The 22712-nt window shown below is 49.3% G+C and overlaps 1 protein-coding gene across 4 annotated transcripts in view; it reads left to right on the top strand.

Moving 5' to 3' along the window:
• The window catches only part of CTCFL (CCCTC-binding factor like), a 31884-nt gene extending 9491 nt beyond the window's left edge, over positions 1 to 22393 (top strand). For 2 of the 4 annotated variants that reach the window (XM_085002515.1, XM_085002516.1), the window contains exons 8-11: positions 986 to 1146; positions 4860 to 5042; positions 15705 to 15828; positions 20688 to 22393. In XM_085002515.1, the coding sequence (XP_084858641.1) occupies positions 986 to 1146; positions 4860 to 5042; positions 15705 to 15828; positions 20688 to 20836 (617 nt within the window). In that variant the 3' untranslated portion in view covers positions 20837 to 22393. 4 annotated transcript variants of the gene reach the window in all.
• Positions 22394 to 22712: the final 319 nt, after the last annotated feature.

Below are 22712 nucleotides of genomic sequence, written 5' to 3'. Positions count from 1 at the left end.
TCTGTCTTCGTTACGTAAAACCATCTTCACCTTATCCTAAAAACCCGCTCACGCTGTCAGGTTCTCCAAATGCTTTGGTAGACAAACACGTCAGGTCCAAGATGCTCTACTTTCTATAAGGTTCATGGGAAGGAATGTAAAGGAGTTCCCTGGTGGCCTGGCAGTTAAGGACTCAGCGTTGTCACTGTTGAGACTCGAGTCGCTGCTGTGGCATGGGTTTGATCCCTGGCCAGGAACTTCTGCCGGCTGCAGAAAAAAAGGTAAAATGAGATGCCAGTATGCGTCATTTAGAGCAGCGATTTTAGCTGAGAATGGTGTTACCCCCAGAGACATTTGGCAGTATCTGCAGGCACTTTGGGGGTCACACGTGGGGAGGAAAGGATGCTGCTGGCACTAGGGCTGGAGGCCAGAAATGCTGCTAAACATCCTGCACAGGACAGCCCGCCTCACCCAAGAAGGAACTAGCGTCAAGGGTTAATGCAGGCAGACCTTGTTTTGTTGCGCTTTGCTTTGTTACGCTTCTCAGATCCTGCGTTTTTTACAAATTGAAGGTTTGCAGCAACCTTGCATGGAGCAAATCTGTCGGCACCATTTTTCCAACAGCATTTGCTCACGCGTTGCCTCTGTGCCACACATTGGTAAATCTCACACAATCTTTCAGACCCTCCAGCAACGGGCTTCTAATCTGCTAAAGGCTCAGAGAGTGATTAGCTTTGTTTAGCCGTAAAGTATTTTTGAATGAAAGTATGTACCTTGTTTTCAGACATAACGCTATTACATGCTTAATTGATTACAATACAGCATAAACATACATTTCGTATGCACTGGAGAAAATCCGTGTGCCCCACTTTATTTGAATTTTCGTGATGGTCTGGAAAGGACCTGCCGTTATCTCCAAGGTCTGCCTGCACTGCCAAGGCTGAAAAAACCCAATGTGGGGAGGGGGGATGCTTTTCTCCTGTAAGATACTCTGTAACTGTTTTAGGTGTCCATTTACGCAACCTGCACACGTACAAAGCTGCCGAGATGAAGTGCCGCTACTGTTCTGCCACCTTCCACGAGCGCTACGCTCTCATTCAGCACCAGAAAACTCATAAAAACGAGAAGAGGTTCAAGTGTGAACACTGCAGCTACGCCTGCAAGCAGGTACTGTTTTAGGCACTTTGGGGAGCAGCTGAGCGTTTAAAGCAGCTGTTCTGAAAGGGTGGTTCAGAAGTGTGGTTCAAAGACCCCTAAAGGTCCCTGAAACCAACCAGGATCACAAGATCAAAATCACTGTCATTCATTAGTGATAATGGCAGCACATTATTTGCCCCTTTCGCGCTATGTGATGTTGGCAGTGATGGTGCAAAAGCAGTGGAGCTGCCTTAACATGAATCAAAACAGCCACACCAAGCAGGACCACTTCCTTCTTGTCCTTCATGCACTGGTGGCAAAAAGCAAGGGCAGTTTGACTCAAGAATGTCCTTGAGGCGTTCCCCTCGTGGCACGGTGGAAGTGAATCCAACTAGGAACCATGAGGTTTCAGGTTTGATCCCTAGCCTCGTTCAGTGGGTTAAGGATCTGGTGTTGCTATGGCTGTGGTGTAGGCCAGCAGCTATAGCGCCAATTAGACCCCTAGCCTGGAAACCTCCATATGCCATGGGTGCAGCCCTAAAAAGACAAAACACACACACACACACACACACACACACAAAAGAATGTTCCTGAGAAAGCAGTGAAAGTTGTTGGCTTTAGGAATTGCCACTGTGGTGCAGCAGGTTAAGGATCCAGCATTGCTGCAACTATGGCCTAGGTCACAGTAGCAGCTCAGATTCAATCCCTGGTCCGGGAACTTCCATAGGCTTCTGGTGCAGCCAAAAGAAAAAGAATTAACTTTATTCCATCTTGACCTTGAATACTCACCTTTTTAATAGTCTGTGGGGTGAGCTAGGACCTTGACCTACAGCCCCGACCACTGTCCTCCAAAGCCCGATGGGCGTCTGGAACCCATGGGATTATTATTTTTTTTTTGAGTTGCCAGCTCAACTAGCCACTTTTTCATAAATCACTGTTTTTACTTGAAAGGACCACTGACAAACTCTGCTTATTCCATTACTGAATATTTAATAGACATTTTCGTGAAAGCGCACAAACTGATCTGGTCACTTCAAGGAAAATGTGTTGCCCAGGAAACAGTGTGCACTTTCAAGAGGAGATTAGACTTAGAACTGGGGGAAAGCTACCTCCCCCCGCACGAGCCTGACGGCTTTCTAGTACCTAAAGACTGTTCTGATGAGACTGGAGTGGTTTTAAGAAAACAGGTTTTTATAATACGTATTCAACACTTAGAAGCCCTTCCTAACTCAGTTAACTGATGTTTCCCAAATAACCCACCTACCGCTGAGCGCATCATGCACGTGTGAAGACCCATTCAAAGTACAAGATAACTCTGTAGATTTGAATGTAACGGAGCTCCAGAGTCGTCTTTGGTATGGTTTTGGATTCCACCTTTTAACCAACTTTTAAGAAATTGCCACATGTTGAATTTTGGTATACTGTCAGAGAAGAATATCCACAATGGTTTGAAAACCCTGTACACATGCTGCCCCCCTTTCCAATGACGTATCTGGGAGAGAACGTTTTCTTCATCTGGTTTAGCTACGCCAAACTCCAGCAGACCAAAGGCACAAGCTGTTTTCTTTTCATAAGGCTGCCGGACCTTGAAATAAAAAATGGAGGAGTTCCCGTCGTGGCGCAGTGGTTAACGAATCCGACTAGGAACCATGAGGTTGCAGGTTCGGTCCCTGCCGTTGCTCAGTGGGTTAACGATCCAGCATTGCCGTGAGCTGCGGTGTAGGTCGCAGACGCGGCTCGGATCCCGTGTTGCTGTGGCTCTGGCGTAGGCTGGTGGCTCCAGCTCCGATTGGACCCCTAGCCTGGGAACCTCCATATGCCACGAGAGCAGCCCAAGAAATGGCAAAAAGACAAAAATTAATTAATTAATTAATTAAAAAAAAAACTTAATTTAAAAAAAATGGAGGATGACCAGTTAAATTTGAATTTCAGATAAACTGCATATGCTTTCGTATGGAAGTATGTTCCAAAGAGCCTGTGTTTTAACTGGCAATCGTATACATGAGGCCAGACATTAATTTTTTTGTTTTAGAAAATAGCTAATAGATGTTTGCAGAAATATGTTAACATGTAGTTGATTTGTTGCTATTAAAGGAACCGATAAGCATTTTTTAATATTTTTAAATTTCTTAAGTGACTTCTCAAGCAGTCATTATTAATAGAGCTCACTCCCCTAAACAAGACTGTCTTGGAGTCATCAGTGATTTTTTTTTTTTTTAAAGAGTATGACAGGTCCTAAGACCAGAAGTTGAACTGAACTGCTGCTTGGAAGCATTGTGTGCTGCTGTGACTGTTTCGCCACTGGTCACGGTGGCGGGGTGGGGGAGTGGGGGGGTGGAAATCAGTGCTTATTGTGTTTACAAAGTGTGGACCATAAATAGTATGTGCTGTGAATAAAAGAGAGCTTTTCTTGCAGATTTTGAGCATCAGACTGTTCTGAGGTCCAAGGCTCAAATTTGCTTAAATAAACTAGAAGGACTTCCAGGAAGATGGATGAGACTGGATGGGGGAGGTGGGGGGGTCGGGGAGATAAAGCCCCGCAGGTGTTTGGGGGAGCAGATAGCAGACAGTACCTGGAGGCCAGAGCACTGCTGGGGGCACTGAACCACTTTGGTCCTGCACCCAAAGCAGGCTTCCCGGGATTGACCTTGACTCCCGCAGGAGACCAGGGGATGCTTACCTGGGAGGGAGGGACGAGATGAAAGGTGCGAGCGGAGGAGGCAAGTGTTTTTCACGAGAGGAGGGCGCCTGGAAGAAACACTGTCAAGTAGGGTATTCGTGGTGATGCAGAAGCAGCCAAGTAGTTCATCGGAAAAATCAGGCCTTTTATTTCTGTATCTTTTTGTCCTGATTCCACAAATGATTTGCTCATATAAATCTTCGTTAAAATTTCTGGTGTTTCTGGAGTTCCCGTCGTGGCGCAGTGGTTAACGAATCTGACTAGGAACCATGAGGTTGCGGGTTCGGTCCCTGCCCTTGCTCAGTGGGTTAACGATCCGTCGTTGCCGTGAGCTGTGGTGTAGGTTGCAGACAGGCTTGGATCCCGTGTTGCTGTGGCTCTGGTGTAGGCAGGTGGCTACACCTCCGATTAGACCCCTAGCCTGGGAACCTCCATATGCCGCAGGAGCAGCCCAAGAGATGGCAAAAAGACAAAAAACAAACAAAAAATTTTTTGTTTTTTTTGTTTTTTTTTTTTATTAAGAACAGCAATGTTCACCCCTATGCCTTTCCCTCCATATGAAGATTTGTTAGAAGACCATCGGGAAGGAGGGGGAAGCATTTAGATGCATAACATCCTTCCGACCCCACGGGTCCGATGAAGGGAAACTCTAACCATAGGTTTTCAAGTCTGCAGGTGCCATCTGCTCTTCATAAACTCGGGTCACGGCGGACAGTTACAGCAGTGGGGCTGCAAACACACGAGTTGTCTTTTGGAGGGGAAATCCGTTATGGCTTTGCTGCCCCATTCATTCTGCCACACGCCCCGTGGGACCTCAGACCCACTGGGAAGGACTGTGGGGGCCTGACGGAGGGGCCGTGTAAAAGCTGGTTTCCTAGAGGCCGGACCGCGCTGCTTCCCCCGGAGTGCCGTGTCGAGGATGCAGTCGCTTTGTTTTCCCTTAAAAATGTACACACATCTTTGGGGAGGAAGGAAAAAAAAAAGGTGTACAGTAGATAATGTTGGATACTGAGAAACTCCGGTCAAGACCTAAGCCACTTGCTTTCCTCCCCTTCCCTCCCAGGAACGTCACATGACCGTTCATGTCCGTACCCACACCGGAGAGAAGCCATTTGCCTGCCTCTCCTGCGACAAATGTTTCCGACAGAAGCAGCTTCTAAATGTTCACCTCAAGAAGTACCACGATACAAATTTCATCCCAACTGTTTACGAATGCCCCAGGTGTGGCAAAGGCTTCTCCCGCTGGGTAAGCTTTCTCGAGTCCCACTAAATCCTCTTAGAGACATCCTGCCGTCTCCCAGGCACAGAGTCACACTCGGGCAGCTTAAACTTGATTATAGAAACTTGCTAGAACTTAAGATTGCATCTGTCATGCCTTGGGAAAGTGGTTATTCGTTATTTTGGAGCCATGAAACTCTTGAAAATCTCATAAACGTGTGGTCTCCCTTCCATGGGGGTGGGGGGACAACCAACCTGCAGACAAAATCTTGCAAATGGTTTTAGGGGGTTCTTAGACTCCCAACACTCTGCAGACAAAGAACCCCTGCTTTTAGTGCAACACTTAAAAATTGTCCCTGTGGATTAGATGTAGGCTATTTCACAGAGAGAATGCAATTTTCAGTGTGTTTTGTAGGTATTCTTTCTTAGAATAGTGCTGTTGGTACAGTGCTAAGAAATACATTTACTCATCAACTTGACTTTTTTTTCAGGTATTGCATTAGTTACCTATGGTTGCATAACAAATTACCTCTAATCTTCGTAGCTTAAAACAACAAACACCTATTCTCTCTCCTTCTCCGTGGGTCAGGAGTCTGGGAGAGGCTTGGCTGGGTGGTTCTGGCTCTGGGTGTCTCAAGAGATTGCAGCTGGGATGTGGTTGGGGCTGTGGTCATTTGTAGGCTTCACTGCCTGGAAGGTCCACTTAATAATTAGTAATAAAGCCACCACAGGTGATTAACTAGATCCCTAGATGATATGTGCTTTGCTCTAACTTTATAGAAATTTTAAATTTCCTGAAGTTGACTATTTTTAGGGGGAAACTATCTTTGAAAAGAGGATAGTGGGAGTTCCCGTGGTGGCTCAGTGGTAATGAACCCCACTGTATCCATGAGGACACGGGTTCGTTCCCTGGGCTTGCTCAGTGGGTTAAGGATCTGGCACTGCTGTGAGCCGGGGTGTAGGTGGTAGACGTGGCATGGTTCTCATATTGCCATGGCTGTGGCTGTGGTGTAGGCCAGCAGCTGCAGCTCTGATTCAACCCCTACCCTGGGAACTTCCATACGCCACAAATGCAGCCCTAAAAAGCCAAAAAAAAAATTAAAAAATTAAAAAAACAAAAGCTCGTAGGATAGTTGTGTTTTGGGGGTAGGGTGGGCCAGTTCTGGACTGTTAATGCTGGTGGTTTAAAGTTTCAAATAAAAGGGGTGGCAGTGCTCCCGAAATAGTCATTCGTATGGAGTTAAAATTGTAAAGAAGTTGCCTTTTTGGTGTGAGAAACAAGAAAGCAGAGAAAAGAGTAAGTCAGCCTCATAGAAGCCCTGAGAACATAAAATCGGAAGTTCTGAAACTTTTCCGTTCAAGAAAGCACCTTTGGAGTTCCTGTCGTGGCTCAGCGGAAATGAATCTGACTAGCATCCATGAGGACGCAGGTTCGATCCCTGGCCTCACTCAGTAGGTTAAGGATCCAGTGTTTGTTGTGAGCTGTGGTGTAGGTCACAGACACATCTCAGATCTGACATTGCTGTGGCTGTGGCGTAGGCCGGCAGCTATAGCTCTGATTCGACCCCTAGCCTGGGAACCTCCATATGCTGTGGATGCGGCCCTAAAAAAACAAAAGCAAGCAAGCAAGCAAGCACCTTTGGACTTACATCTAGAATATATGAAGGACTTTTACAACTCAATAATACAAAAATAACTACCTTATTAGAAACAGGCCAAAGATCTAAGCATTTCTCCCAAGAAAATGTACAAATGGCCCATAGGTTCATGAAAAGATTCGTCACCGAGGAAATGCACATCAGAATCACAGTGCGATAGCCGTAGAAGCAGCCATGAGGATGGCCGAAGGCAGATAATAAAAGATACGGAAAAATTAGACCTTTGTACATTGCTGGTAGGATTTGTACATGGTGAAGTCGCCTTGCAAGGCAGTGGCAGTTCCTCAAAAAGTTAAACATGGAGTTATCATGTGACCTGGCAGTTCTCCTTCGAGGCGTGAAAACATACGGCCTCACAAAAACGTGTACAGATGTTCACAGCAGCATTATTCATAATAACCAAGAAGTGGAAACTCCCCCAATGTCCTTCAACTAACAAGGAGATAAAACATGGTCCATCCACAGGGTGGAATATTATTCAGCCATGAAAAGGATACAGGCTATGGTGTGTGTGAACCCTGAAAGAGGTCAGACACAGAAGACCACATGATATGATCCATTTTAATGAAATGTCCAGAAACAGGCAAATCCGTGGAGGCAGAAAGTTGATTCGTGGCTGCCAGGAGCTAGAGGGAGGGGACACAGAGGGACTGTTAAGAGTAGAGGTTCCCGAAGTTCCCGTCGTGGCGCAGTGGTTAACGAATCCGACTAGGAACCATGAGGTTGCGGGTTCGGTCCCTGCCCTTGCTCAGTGGGTTAACGATCCAGCGTTGCCATGAGCTGTGGTGTAGGTCGCAGACGCGGCTCGGATCCCGCATTGCTGTGGCTCTGGCGTAGGCCGGTAGCTACAGCTCGGATTCAACCCCTAGCCTGGGAACCTCCATATGCCGCGGAAGCGGCCCAAGAAATAGCAACAACAACAACAACGACAACAAAAAGACAAAAAAGACCAAAAAAAAAAAAAAAAAAAAAAAAGAGTAGAGGTTCCTGGGAGTTAAGAGTAGTAGGGTTCCTGGGAGTTCCCGTCATGGTGCAGTGGTTAAGGAATCTGCCTAGGAACCATGAGGTGGCAGGTTCGATCCCCTACCTCGCTCAGCGGGTTAAGGATTTAGGGATTCGGCATTACTGTGAGCTGTGTTGTAGGTTGCAGACATGGCTCAGATCTGGCATTGCTGGGGCTCTGGTGTAGGCCAGTCGCTACAGCTCCCATTAGACCCCGAGCCCGGGAACCTCCATATGCCGAGGGTGCAGCCTTAGAGAAAGGCAAAAAAAAAAAAAAAAAGAGTAGAGGGTTCCTTTTTGAAATGTTCTAAAGGTGAGTGTGGTGGACGGTTGCAGAATCCTGCAAATAAACCAAAAACCTTGAAGTATACACTTTCAAGGGATGAATTGTGTAGTATGTGAATTAGATCTCAACTAGGCTCTTTAAGAAAATATAGAGGGACTTTCCAGTTCTGCGCGTAAGGAACCTGAACTGAAGTTGCCACTCTTTCGGAACAAGGAGAAAGCAGGACAGAGGGGACAATCGCCAGCTCTTTTAGGATCCTTAGGAGGGGCGAAGACACATGGCAAACCGCTGCTGCCAAGACTGGAGACCCAAAAGGTGTGTGCAGGGCGTCCCTCCTTCCTGAGCAGAGACTTGGAAACAGAGCCTGCTGACGTGGGGGAACTGGGCTGTCATTGACGCATGGCTGCAGGTCAGCGTGCGCAACTCCGAGCGCTCCGATGTGCACGGGATCCGCTCCAGCGGGACCCCCATGATATTGTGAGATTTACCAGCAGGAATTTAGCAAGGTCCCCACAGTGAATATCTAAAAAATCTCCTACTTCCTGCAGGGGCAGTGGGGAAGAGCTGGTCCATATTGCCCCAGGGCTCTCAGTCCCAAAGGCTTGCCCTACAGGAAACTGACCAGGAGTTCCTATTGTGGCTCTGTGGGTTAAGAACCTGACTAGGATCCATGAGGATGCGGGTTTGATCCCTGGTCTTGCTCAGTGGGTCAAAGATCCGGCGTTGCTGCTGCTCTGATTTGACCCCTAGCCTGGGAACTTCCACAGGCCATGGGTGCAGCTCTGGAAAAACAGCAAAAAGAGGAAACTAGTTAACCAGAGCCTGGCCCGCTGGGGTTTTATCAGAGCCTCACTGACATGGAGAAGGAAAATAACCAGCCCGTTCTAGACATTCTGTCCACACCCAACAGAGAAAGGAAAAGAAACTGAGCTCCCGAAAAGGCCGAGACCTAAAAGGCTGCACATCCTGCACTCCCAGCACCACGTTACTGAGGCCTGTTTACGGCAGCCTCTTAAGCAGGACGTCACGCCCAGCTCTCAAGAAAAAAATGCCACCGCATTCCAAATGACAAAAACAACCCCACAATCTGAAGAAACAGAGCAAGCATCAGAACGAGAAACGGGGAGTTCCCGTCGTGACTCAGTGGAAATGAATCTCACAGGCATCCATGAGGGCACAGTTTCGATCCCTGGCCTCGCTCAGTGGGTTAAGGATCCGGCGTTGCCGTGAGCTGTGATGTAGGTTGCAGACATGGCTTGGAACCCACGTTGCTGTGGCTGTGGCGTAGGCCGGCAGCTCCAGCTCTGATTAGACCCCTAGCCTAGGAACCTCCATATGCTGCAGGTGTGGCCCTAAAAAGACAAAAAAAAAAAAAAAAAAAAAAGGCAACAAAACACAGAAACAACAGAGATGTTGGAATGATCAGACCAGGAGTTTAAAACCACTGTGATTAATGCAAAGGGGCTCTAAGGGGGAGAGGAGGCAGCCCAGAAGCACAGACGGGCCGTGTAAGCAGAGCTGGAAATCCGAAGACAGACCAAAAAGAAATGCTGGAGATCAGTATTGTAAGAGAAGTGAAGACGGCCCCGGGTGAACAGCAGGTCCTACTGCGCAGCACAAGGAGCCGCGTTCAACATCTTGTGATAAACCGTATTGGGAAAGAATACAAAAAGAATCTGTGTATATGTATCATGTGTGTGTGTGTGTGAAACGGAGTCACTTCGTTGTACGGCAGAAATTAACCTTGTAAGTCGACCAGAAGAGCTAAATAAATGGAGAGACATTCCATGTTCATGGATGAGAAACCTCAGTACCGTCAGGATGTCACCAGCAGATTCAGTGCAGCTCCTACCAAAATCTCAGCACATTATTTTCTGGATTGAGAAGCTGAGTCTAAGGTTTAGAAGAGAGAGCAAAAGACCCAGGAGAGCCTACTTAATACTGAAGAAGAATGAAGTTGAAGGACTGACTCTCCGGCTCCAAGACGTATTCTAACGCTTTGGTGGTAATCAAGACAGGGTGATATTGGTGAAGGAACAGACAGCTCAGTGGAACAGAAGAGAGAGCTCAGAAACAGACCCCCAGAGATAGTCAGCTGCCCTTCGAGAAGGAGCAGCACAAGAGAGAAAAGACCTCCTTTTCAACCAATGGTGCAGGAACCATGGACGTCCACACGAAAAAAAAAAAAAAAGAATCTAGACACGAATCTGGACACCCTTCACAAAAATTAACTCAAAATGGGTCACAGACCTAAACGCAAAACACAAAACTATAAAAGGCCTAGAAGATAACATAAGACAAAAAAATCTAGATGGCCTTGGTATGGTGGTGACTTTTGTGTGTGTGTGTGTGTGTCTTTTTGCCTTTTCTAGGGCAACTCTCACGGCATATGGAGGTTCCCAGGATAGGGGTCTAATCGAAGCTGGAGCCACCAGCCTACACCACAGCCACAGCGATGCAGGATCCGAGCCGCGTCTGCAACCTACATCACAGCTCACGGCAATGCCAGATCCTTAACCCACTGAGTGAGGCCAGGGATCGAACCCTCAACCTCATGGTTCCTAGTCGGACTCGTTAACCACTGCACCACGACGGGAACTCCTGGTGGTGACCTTTTAGATAAAACACCAAAGACACAATCCATGAAAGGAGCAGCTGGTAAATTGAGCTCGAATAAGATTAAAAACTTCTGTTCTCTGAAAGCCTTTGTCAGAAGAGTGAGAAGACCAGCAACAGCCTAGAACATAAATGCGAAAGTCACATCTGATAGAAGACTTAATCCAACTTATAAAGAACTCTTGAAACCCCGCAACAAGAAGACAACCCGATGTGCAGACGGCCAAAGGCACACACAGAGGCCTCACCAGAAAAGAACTGCAGAAGGCACGCGAGCGTATGAAGAAGGGTTCCCCGTGGGGCGTCATCAGGAAGATGCGGATTAAGACGAGACACCATGACGCACCTACCGGGGAGGCCAGGATCCAGAACGTGGACCAGACCGAACGCCAGAGAGGATGCGGAGCAACCGAAGCTCTCGTTCTTTGCTCCTGGGAGTGCAAAACGCTGCAGCCACCTTGGAAGCCAGTTTGCAAGGTTCATACAAAATTAAATATGCTCGTGCCATACAATCCTGCAGTCAGGCTCTTTGGTATTTACCCAAACGTGTGGAAAGCTTATGTCCACACAGACAGCTGCTCACAGACAGGTATAGCAGCTTCACTCATAATTGCTCGACTTAGAAGCAACCAAGATGTCCCTGGGTAGGCGGATGGATAAATAGACCGTGGGGCATCCAGACACTGGAATATTACTCAGCACTGAAAAGAAATGAGCTGGGGAGTTCCCACTGTGGTGCAGTGGGTTAAGAACCTGACTGCAGTGGCTCAGGTAAAGGATCCAGCATTGCCGCAGCTGCAGCGGAGTTGGCAGCTGTGGCTCAGATTCAATTCCTGGCCCAGAAACTTCCCTGTGCGGCTGTGGGTGTGGCCATAAAATAACAAAAAAAATTTTTTTTGAATAAATTAAAAAGAAATGAGCTATCAAGCCATGAAAAGACATGCAGGAACTTCATTTTTTATTTATTTTATTTTTTAATTTTTTACTAGATTTACAGTGTTCTGTCAATTTATGTTGCACAGCAAAGTGACCCAGTCATTCGGACATATGTATATATGTATGTATGTATGTATATTTCTTTTTGTCACATTATCTTCCATCATGTTCCCTCACAAGTGACTAGATACAGTTCCACATGCTATACAGCGGGATTTCATTGCTTATCCACTCCAGATGCAATCATTTGCATTTCCCAACCCCAGACTCCCAGTCCATCCCACTCCCTCCCCCTCCCCCTCAGCAACCGTAAGTCTGTTCTCCAGGTCCATGAGTTTGTTTCTTTCCTGTAGATCGTTTTATTTGTGCTGTGTATCACAGTCCAGATATTAGTGATATCAATATCCTATGGTATTTTCCTCTCTTTCTGACTGACTTCACTTAGTGTGAGAGTCTCTAGTTCCATCCAGGTTGCTGCAAATAGCATTATTGTGTTCTTTTTTATGGCTGAGTAGTATTCCACTGTGTATATGTCCCACATTGTCTTAATCCATTCATCTGCCAGTGGACATTTAGGTGGTTTCCATATCTTGGCCATTGTGAATAGCGCTGCTATGAACACACAGGGGCATGTAACTTTTTCTTGGAGAGTTTTGTCCAGAAATATGCCCAGGAGTGGGATTGCTGGGTCATATGGTAGTTCTATATTTGGTTTTCCAAGGTGCCAAGACATGGAGCAACTTTAAATGTGCACTAGGTGAAAGAAGCAGTCTGAAAAGACTCCATACTGTATGATTCCAACCATAAGACACCCTGGAAAAGGCAAAGCTACGGAGATAGGAAACCAGTCGGGGGTTGCCAGGGGCTGGGGTTGGAGGAGGAGGAAACAGGCAACGCCCAGAGGATTTGCTAGGCAGTTGTCTCTGCTTCCCTCTCAGTTTTGCTGTGACCCTTTAAACTGCTCTTTACAAAGTTAAGTGCTGAAAGGGGGTTGGGTCGGGGTCCATGAAGATTCACTGTACGGTTATTTCTGCTTTTGTGTGTGTCATATATAAAATTTTCCATAATAAAAAGAGAGAAGCCGTGTTTGTAAAGCTAAAAAAAACTAAGTGTCTACAAATTAAATAAATGAAAGCTCTTTGGGATATGTGAATCCAGTTGGATTTTTAAAAAGAAAATGAGTCACAAACTTCCCTTCTTTAGCACAGTGGTCCCAGGGTCCCCCCACATCAGAAGGTCGCAGGTTGCCCCTTCCTTCCCAGAAGGATCCTGCTCTGAATTCAGGACCTGGGGAGCCTCCTCTCTCAGAAACATTTCCCCCCCCCCCACAGATGCTTGTCATGTTGCTTTGCCCTCTGGGCCCTAAATATCAGTGTGTTTACTTAAAATCTTACCCCACTTACGTTTTCAAGGCTGGATGTGCTTCGTGGGTTCATCCGAAACTAGTATCAGGAGTTCTGTGTGTGTGTGTGTGTGTGTGTGTGTGTGTGTGTGTGTGTGTGTGTGTGTGTGTGTGTGTGTCTTTAGAGCTGCAGGTGCAGCATATGGAGGTTCCCAGGCTAGGGGTTGAATCGGAGCTGCAGCTGCCGGCCACAGCCACAGCCACAGCAACGCCAGATCCGAGCCACCTCTGCGACCTACACCACAGCTCACGGCAACGCCAGATCCTTCACCCCCTGAGTGAGGCCAGGGATCGAATCCGCATCCTCATGGATACTTAGGTTTGTAACCCGCTGAGCCACGACAGGAACTCCAGGAGTTCTTTTTTTTTTTTTTTCTCTATATTACTTTAATCATAGATAATAGAGGTTTATTGCTGCAAACATACATGTTGAACGGTGGCAGTGCTCTATAATTTGAAATTATTTATTTGAAGTTATTTTGAAATCAACATTTAATTAATACGACTCCTTGTTATCAGCCGCTTATATAGGTTTGGAGAACATGGTGAGACGTAAGAGACACTCTCTCTGTTAAACTCCTGATCTGTGCAGATTAGCCTGATATTTCGTAAGGAAGACTTTTTATAAAGACTGTCTTCCAGTTTTGCAGAGTTATTTTAAACCATTAGCAGTTGGCACTGCAGGTAAAGATTTAGCACGCCTCCGAGAACTGTTTGGATGCGCTCACGCATGTAAACCGTGATGTAAGAGCTTGATCTTTGTGCTGACCGTGGGAAGAAATCCCCCAAAATGCCCCACCGTATCAATGCCGCTCACAGAACCGCCGCACCTGAGGCGTTCTTCGCCACAAACTCCGCGACATCATGGGGAGATGGGGGGTGTGGAGACAGACGGCACTTTGCTGGGGGAGGAGCCATTGCTTTGGTCCTATTCATAAAGGAATCCTTGACTCTAAAAGGCTTGGTTTGGAGTTCCCGTCGTGGCGCAGTGGTTAACGAATCCCACTAGGAACCATGAGGTTGCGGGTTCGATCCCTGCCCTTGCTCAGTGGGTTAAGGATCCGGCGTTGCCGTGAGCTGTGGTGTAGGTTGCAGACACGGCTCGGATCCCACGTTGCTGTGGCTCTGGCGTTGGCCGGTGGCTACGGCTCCGATTAGACCCCTAGCCTGGGAACCTCCATATGCCGCAGAAGCGGCCCTAGAAAAGACAAAAATAAATAAATAAATAAATAAAATAAAGGGCTTGGTTTATACGTCATCACCATAGAAACCAGGGGGCGGCACAATTTTTTTTTTTCTGAAAAGAGCCAGATCGTTGTACAATGATCATCACAATCCAATTTTATAGGATTTCCAACCTGCAACCCCAGCAATAAATGTAATACATTCATTGAGTAATAATAATAAAAAATAAGAGCCAGTAAGTACATATTTCCAGCTTCACAGACCAGTTTCTGCCCCAACCACTCAGGTCTGCCAGTGTGGCCCCAAAGCAGGCTTGGCGGATGTGGCCCACACGACTTCCTTGCCCGGGACAGCTGGCCGGCTAGACCTGCCCCTCTGCCTCAGTGGGCAACCCCTGTGGGGACCGTAAATGGAAGCCCCCCCCCCCCTTACCTGTGAAACCTTCCTCCTCCTGCCCAGGCACCAGGATGGTCTGAGCACCACGCTGAAGTCAAGATGCAAATGAGGGGCTCGTTTTCTGTAACTGACCTATTTAATCCCCTGCCACCAGTAGCTTACTTTAGCGTATGAACTTTTCAAATAGTGTAAGTATTCTAACTTATTTTAAGTCATCCCTAGTGTTCACATAAAAATATATCATTGACTAGGAAATCTCTGAGCTGCCTTTTTAATTCCAAATGTTGTACGGTCTCTTTTTTCTTCTTCTTCTCCTTCTTCTGCCTGCACCGAAGCTTGCATAAGTTCCCAGGCCAGGGATCGAACCCGCACCACAGCAGTGACTCGAGCCACAGCAGTGACAACACCAAGTCTTTAACGCACTGAACCACCGGGGGACTCCTGTGGTGCAGTTTTCATATCTCTGTGCATTGTAGGTCAGGAGAAAAGCTGACGGGGCAGTAAAAGTTCCATGGTATGTGGGTGATTTTCATAAAAATCAGTCATACATTGATTTTTTTTCCATTTTTTTTAAGTTTTATGGAAGTATCGTTGATTTATAACATTTGACGATGTCTGCTGTGCAGCAGGGTGGCCCAGTTACACATGTACACACAGATACATTGAATTTTGGGTGTGACATCAGGCCTCACTTTGGAGATAGAAGCATTCAAGAAAAATTAATTTCGGAGTTCCCTCTGGTGGTTCAGTGGGTTAAGAACCCAACTGGTATCTATGAGGATGCAGGTTCAATCCCTGGCCTCATTCTGTGGGTTAAGGATCCAGCGTTGCCATGAGCTGTGGTGTAGGTTGCAGAGGTGGCTCAGATCTGGTGTTGCCGTGGCTGTGGTGTAGGCCGGCAGCAACAGCTCCAATTCGAACCCTAGCCTGGGAATTTCCATATGCTTTGGGTGCGGCCCTAAAACGCAAAAATAAGTTAATTAATTTTGTCTTCTCATTGACTTGTCCATGGTTTTAAAAATATTTAAAATCCGGGTTTTGGCTAGAACTACACACGACGGAAAGGGTCACCCCTTTTTAGTCGTCTTTTTGTACAAGGTCGTGCAAAGTACTCGCCCCTCCCGGTTTCCCGTCCCTTTAGCCGTGGGTTTTCCGTGCCATCCCCAGTGACGCCAAGTTTCACGGTGCTCTGTGTCATTTCTCCGGCAGAATAACATGAAGAGACACTCAGAGAAGTGTGACTCGGAGCAGGAAAAGCCGGCCCCCTCGGAAAAAGGAAGAAGAGTGAAGAAGAGAAAGCCGGCCGTCCCGAAAGAGGCAGCCACGCAACACGGTACCTCGTCGTAAACGGGGCGGGGTGCATTTGACCGTTTTCTCGTTGTTGGGAAAGTGGGAGCGATGGCGGGGAGCAGGCGGGCCTGGGGCCCCGGCGGGTCCACACCTCCCGTCACCCAGGTCCTGGCGGGACACGGTCGAGGTGGTGGCCTGACCCTGTGCCTGGTGGAGCTGCTGGGCTCCCGGGCCATTTCCTGGGGCTGCTGCCACAAGTGACCACACACTGGGTGGCTTAGAACAACCTAAGTTTATCTTCTTCCAGTTCTGGGGGCAGACACCCTAAATCAAGGCATCAGCAGGCGGCTCCCTCTGGAGACTCAGGAAGGGGGTGGGGGTCCATCCTCGCTTTTCCTGGCCTCTGGTGGCCCAGACGCCCCTCGGCCTGAAGCTGCATCACCCAGTCTCCGCCTCCGTCTGCACGCAGCCACCCGCCCCTTTTGCATCTCGCCTCCTCTGTCCTTCATAGACACTTGTCATTGGATTTAGGGCCTGCCTGGAAAATCCAGGGCGATCTCATCTCAATTATACCTTCAAAGACCCGTCTTCCAAATAAGGTCACGACCCCAGGTTCAGGCGGTTAGGATGTGGTGTTGGGGGGGCTGCCATTGACTCCACTCCGGCCTCAGGGAGCAGACGTGCGTCCCCAGGTGTTAACACAGAGGTTGTCCTTGTCCTGGGGACCCTGTGCGGGACAGCCTGCTGCACAAGGGGCAGCCCCGACTCCAGGGCTGCTGTCCTCTGTAGTTGCTGTTCCTTTCGGAGGAGAATCTTGGGCCTTGTGCGTGATCAGAACCAGGCAGCCTCACAACAAAGACGAAGCCAAAATGTTTGCATGGCAACCGCGTCTTTACAATTCCCTAGATTTCAATTCCAGCCCCAACCCTGGACGTGGGGATGTTCCCACAGGCAGCGCTCAGCCTGCTCCTTCCTCAAGGCTTGTCACCTAAAGTAGAGGACGCCCGGTTGAATTTGCAGTTCAGATAAACCATGAATAACTTTGTCGTGTGAGTATACCCCATCGCTCTCTGGGATAGACTTATACCGAGCGGTAATTCCCTGTTTATCTGACACTCAGGTTTAATTGGGCATCTTGCGGCCCTTCCCCGCCCCTCATTAAATAACAGTCCTCATGCCAGACTCCCTGGCTCTTTTCCCATGTCTCACCCGCCTGGCCACGCTCGAACCAGGAGCCAGGCCTGCTGGGCAGGTGACCGGCAGGACCAAGGGGCCTCCTGTCAGGTAGGACCCACAGTTCACTTCTGGAGCAGCTTGCTGTCTCTGCAGGAGTCCCACAGAGAGCGCCCACAGTCCCTCTCCTGAGTGCAGCCCCACGCTGCCCGCAGGGAGAGAACTGAGGGGCAGGGGGGACCTGCCCCGACCCCCAGGCCAAGGAGGGCGAGGCTGTGGCTGGAAAGCAGGGGGGACCATCCTTATGCACCTGCACCCCTACCCAGCTGGGGCTCCAGCTTCTCCATCTGCAGCCTCACATCCGCCCACCTGTTTGTGGGGTGACGTCAGAAGAAAAGGGGTCGTCACAATAACGAGCATAAAATCACGAATCCAGCCTGGACTAGATTGTCTTTGTGCGGAAAGTGTCATAAAATACCTGTTCTCATCGTTTTTACGGAGGAATGGCCCACGGAAGTCTGGCCGCCTCCCAAGGAGCCCGTGGCATCTCTGCCTGGGTCTGTCCCTCCCGCTCACCCCTCCGAGTTTCTCGTCTCCCTCCCCAGCAGCCACCTTGTCGGGGTCAGCCTGATCCTTCCGGCCAGCCTGAAACAGGCTTGTGTCTTGAGAAAAACAAAAACACCGGCAGGACTCCCAGCTGCACGTGGCTCCCTCTCGCTCCCGCAGACTCGCCGGGTCTCCTCTCACCCGGCCTGCCCTGCCTGCCCCTTGTGGCCCCATCACGCCACCCGGGGTCCCTGCGATCTGCTGGCCTTTCCCTGCTCCCCGCAGCCCTTGCACAGCTGACCCGACATCTTCACCTCCCACCCCAGCTCAGCGGACAGCTTCCTCCTGGCGCTTCTTCGGCCCCTCTGGCTGCCTTCACTCCCTCCGCCTCTTCTAAACACAGCTGCTCCCGTCCATCTCCCCCTCCGCAGTCAGCCTGGTGTCCAGAGAGGATCACCGCCCCGAGCCCCACACCTGCACCCAGGCCCACACGTGCCTCACGTCCACACCTGCACCACATCCACACCTGGACCACGTCCACACCTGTACCCACATCTAAACCTGCGTCTACACCAGGCCCACACCCTCTTGTGTGGCTTCAGTTCCTCCAGGCGGGTCCCGGATGGTCTGGGGCCAGGCCCAGAGACTCTGCAGACTGGGAGCGAATATTCAGTGGCCTGGGGCGCATCTCCCCTCAGTTGTCTCAAGCTCCCTCCATCCACAGCTGAAGTCTGGACACCTCCCACCCCCGGCCTTGTTCTCTCCTCATCCCTGACCCACACAGCTTGCACTGGCAGCTCCCTCTCACCCACACCCGGAGACCGCCGGTCCCACGCTTCAGACCCTGCACGGCTGAGGCCACCCCTGCCTCCCCCCCGGCCAGGACATCCTCCAGCAGCGCCTCTCCTGGGGGGATGTCGGGACTCTCCGTCCTCACCACCCACCCTCTGCAGCTGCTTCCCTGACCACCCACTGCTCCAAGCCCAGGAGCCCAGGCGCTGCGTGCCCACTGGGGCCCCCGCCATGTGGGTCCCCCTTCCCAGCCAGGCCAGGCTCCCCCTTTCCTGTGCCTGGAATTCCTGGGTGACTGTGCCCCAGATCCCCAAGGTCGCACCTGTGCACCCCTGAGATCTCAGCTCTGACCCCCGATTAGCTTGCACCACTGAGATCTCAGCTCTGACCCCCGACTAGCTTGCCCCCGACCCACGCAGGTACCCAGGACTGTGCCTCTGCTTTACAAACCCTGGCCTGGGCTGGATTTCACGTTCTGACCCTTGGGCAGGTGCCTGTTGCACCTGTGCCCCTGGAAGGTGGGCTTGGCCATTGGGTCCCCAACTCCTCCCACCAGGCTGGCGTTGGTGTGGCTTCATTTGCCTCTTGTTAAATAAACCAGCGAATAAGGAGCACAGTCCTTTCTTGGCAAAGACAAACTGGTGAAATGGACTCAAATCCTTCAGCTCTAAAGAGACCCCGAGGCCAGGATCCTAAGACGTCCATGTGAACGTGAGCCTTCTTGGCTCGTTAAACACCCAAGGGCCCCCTCTTGATACCCACATGCAGTGTTTTCTCTTAATTGATACTGAAGCCCCTAAGCACTTCGTGCCCAGATCTACCTGAGTAAGACTAGCCTCTAGCAGTGGGCTGCGGAAGGTCTTGAGGGAGTGGCCCTCAGTTGGTGTCCATTCTGCTGGGGCGCAGCGTTCAAGCACCAGGGCTTCACCTGCACCCACATCCGCACCTGCACTGCATCCACACCTGCACCCACGTCCACACCTGCACCACGTCCACACCTGCACCACGTCCACACCTGGACCACATCCACAGCCTCCGCTGTCGCCCGGCAGCCCCTCGCCCTTGTTCATCCTGAGCTGACATCTCCTCAGTGTGCTCCCTAGATGGTGGTGTTGCAAGAAATTGAAAAAAATTTGCAAGATGAAAGGAGGGTTCCAGGGTGCCTCCTCCGCCTTTGGCTTACACCGTGGTCTGAAGCAGGAACATCCTGTTGACCAGCTCAGGGAAGGGCCCTGGGGACACTGCCAGCCTTGAAGGGTCACATGCCAGAAGGGCAGACACGGCGAAGCTCTCGCAGGTTTAAGTACCGGTAATGAAAAGACCGGACACGTGACAACATTTTGCACGTGGAAGGTGGTCAGCTGTGTGTTCAGAGTGTGAGTTGAGACAAGTGACCCGATTAATCGTCGCCCAGAACACGACGTACTGTGCATTTTCAGGATTTTTTAACCTGTGTCATCCAGACTGTCACCTCACGTCTCCATTTGCCACGTCCCTGGGGCACCACGACCTGCACCAGGTCCTTGATAGGTTTCTACACGCCCCTGTCGGTTGGCACCGATTCTGTGACGCTCACATTCACGTTCGTACATAAGACCTGGGTCTTAGAGCCCTGCCCGCTTCACTCCCCCAATGCTTCAAGGAGCCACAAGCAAAATTATCTTGCCATGTTCCCTGGTCTTGGAAAGTAATTGGGAAAATCAGTAGGGGCCGAATGTGCGTACACCTACGGGGTTTACACTGGGCCTTTGTTTTTAGACTCTAAGAGCTGCACTGCTTAGAAGTTGCTAGAAGGGGGCAGGGGTGGTTGGGCTCTGTGTATGACTCACACAGTGTACCTGGCGGGACACTTGACCCGGAAGTGACGCGGGACATGTCGCTTGGCCGGAGGGACAGGTGCCTGAAAGTAGCTGGCATTTCTCTTTTCGTGAGTGTTGTTCCCGGGCCACTGAGACGGGACTTGGGTGAGCAGCTCAGCCATCGGGTCCGTGGGGTCTGCCGTCGCCTTACAGTAGGCTCTCCGCCTGGGGCTGATTCTGCCCCCAGGGGGTCAGGTGGCGATGTCCAGTTGTCACAACTGGGCAGGCTGAGGTCAGGGAGGCCGATAGCCACCCTCCAATGTGCGGGACAGCCCCCCCCTGCCCCCGGTCCCCGGCAGATTATCCTCCAGCCGAAAATGCCTGCAGAGCCAAGGGTCAGAAACCCTGCCTTAAACAGGGAGCTGAGATCAGGATATTTGTGCCGCCCTATAAACAGGAAGCTCGTTTTCTAAAACGCTTGATGCCATGCTACAAATTCAGCGGTTGTTTCCCAAAGCCAGTGGCACCGCTTACCAATCCCAATGTCTCGGCTTTATTTAAAATTTGCCAACCCTGTGCCTTTTTCCCCAAGAAGCCGCTGCCGAGGAAACCGCCCTGATGAGCGGAGCGCCGTCCTTGGGCGGCCTGGTGCCCATCGACCTCGGAGAAGCCGCGGCCGGCAGCGAGGACCTGGATGAAGACCTGACGTGCGAGATGATCTTGGCCGTGATGGATAAATGATGCAGAGTCGGGCACGTTCTTCCAGCGCGGGGGTCTCAAGGCACATAACAAGGGTTTAGCAGCATCTCTGAAACGCTTAAGAGCGCGGCCGTGGGTGGTCACAGTTTTTCCAGAGCTCGTGGTAGTGCCTAGATTTGTTTGCCTGTTTTCAACTGGATGTTCCAAAGCCATTACAGGTACTTGATAAAGGGCCCACATAAAACCTCAAACCTATGAATTCATTCGCTTGATACTGGGAAGGCAGCCCAGGATGAATGAGCAGTGATTTTTGGAGAAGAGTTATTTAGGTTGCAGTGGAGACTTAGCCATGCAGTGCTTGGGCAGGCAGTCAAAGCTGGGAAACTACATGCTGGATTGTACACACCCTGATATTTCTGGTAGTATGAGTTTTAAACATCAAAGTCTAATTTTATGTCCTTTTTTACAGAAATGAATTTCCCATAAAATTGAGCATACCCTCATACTTTTGATTAGTTCTAAATTCAGTGTAGAAGAATGTTAATGCTCGTTTAAAACAGTGTGTAGAAAATGAGGAGTTATTTCTTTACTTCGGGAGATCCAGAGTAAGTCTCGCTTTTAGATTTCCTATATTCTTTCTTAATTGTGTCCTTTGGCAGCTCTGAATCCCCCCCATCACATTCCATTACTGCTTATTTGATTAGATCAGTTCATCGCGCTTTTATTTTGCCAAAACATCTTTGTTGATATTTTTTAAATAATTGGCAGAGTGAGAAGACACACAGCAGTGTGACAGCGACATGCGTATTTGTCAAGAATTGGTGCTTTTTTAGGACACCCTATAGTGAGTGTTTCTCTTTTCCCAACTGCGGAGATTTTTCCACAGTCGAGCAGCCTATGAAATGCCTCTTGAGTACTTTCTTTGTCTCTCTTTTCGGCCACCCCTGCGGCATGTGCAAGTTCTCGGGCCGGGGATCCGACCTGAGCCGCAGCAGCGACCTACGTCACAGCTGCAGCAGTGCCAGACCCTTAACCCGCGGTGCCGGAGCGAGAACTCCCTCCTTAGGACTTAAAATTAACTAGTTCCTGTCTTTATATCGAGTCATCTTTTTCTTCGTTTCTTAGCTCCGCAGCTGCTTTGGCTGTGAACTCCCCTCCCCCATGCATCAAAATCATTCTTAGGTCCTCAATTCCAAGTCCTCTGTTCAGCTTTATTGCGATATCATTGACAAATAAAATGGTAAGGTATTTAAAATCGAAATTGTGATGATTTGCTGTGCAACTTGATAAGCCTGTACCTTGTGGAAGAATTTCTCCCAACTAGGGAACTAAATTCAGGTTCCTAAAATGCTGATCTGCTGTTTAAAAATACCCCAAGTTCAGAAACCTTGTAGAGCGTGAACATATGGAAGTAATTTCCCAGCAGGAAAGGCAGTATATTCTTTTTATGACAGTGAATTAATTGAAACTGCACATCCCATGGTGTGTTGTATGCTGTAATTGGGCCTATTGGAACTTTTGTAACAGCTTCTTCTTCTTCTTTGACGGTTGTTGAAAGACGTTTTGCAAAACTCAATAAAATGAAATGACTTAAAAGCACCCTCTTTGTCATATGTGAAGGACAGTTTTTAAAAAATATCTTCTTTTCCTGGTGAGGATGTGGAGACATTGAAACCCCTGTGTGTTGGTCACATGTGTGAAATGGTGCAGCTGCTATGCAGACAGGGTAGAGGTTCTTCAAAAAATGAAAAGTAGAATTACCATGTGATTCAGCAACTTGGGCATATGCCCCAAAGAATTAAAAGCAGGGTCTTGAAGAGATATCTGTACCCCTATGTTCATAGAAACATTCTTCGTAGTGGCCAAAAGGTGGGAGTAGCTCAAATGTCCATAGATGGACGAGTGGATAAACAGAATG

This window comes from Sus scrofa, chromosome 17 (assembly GCF_054392235.1).
Source record: "Sus scrofa isolate SSC_HxYL_T2T_F1_AM1 chromosome 17, Sscrofa_HxYL_maternal_Yorkshire_Landrace_v2.0, whole genome shotgun sequence".
Taxonomy (NCBI): Eukaryota; Metazoa; Chordata; class Mammalia; order Artiodactyla; family Suidae; genus Sus; species Sus scrofa.
This window is presented reverse-complemented; position numbering and strand designations above follow the sequence as displayed.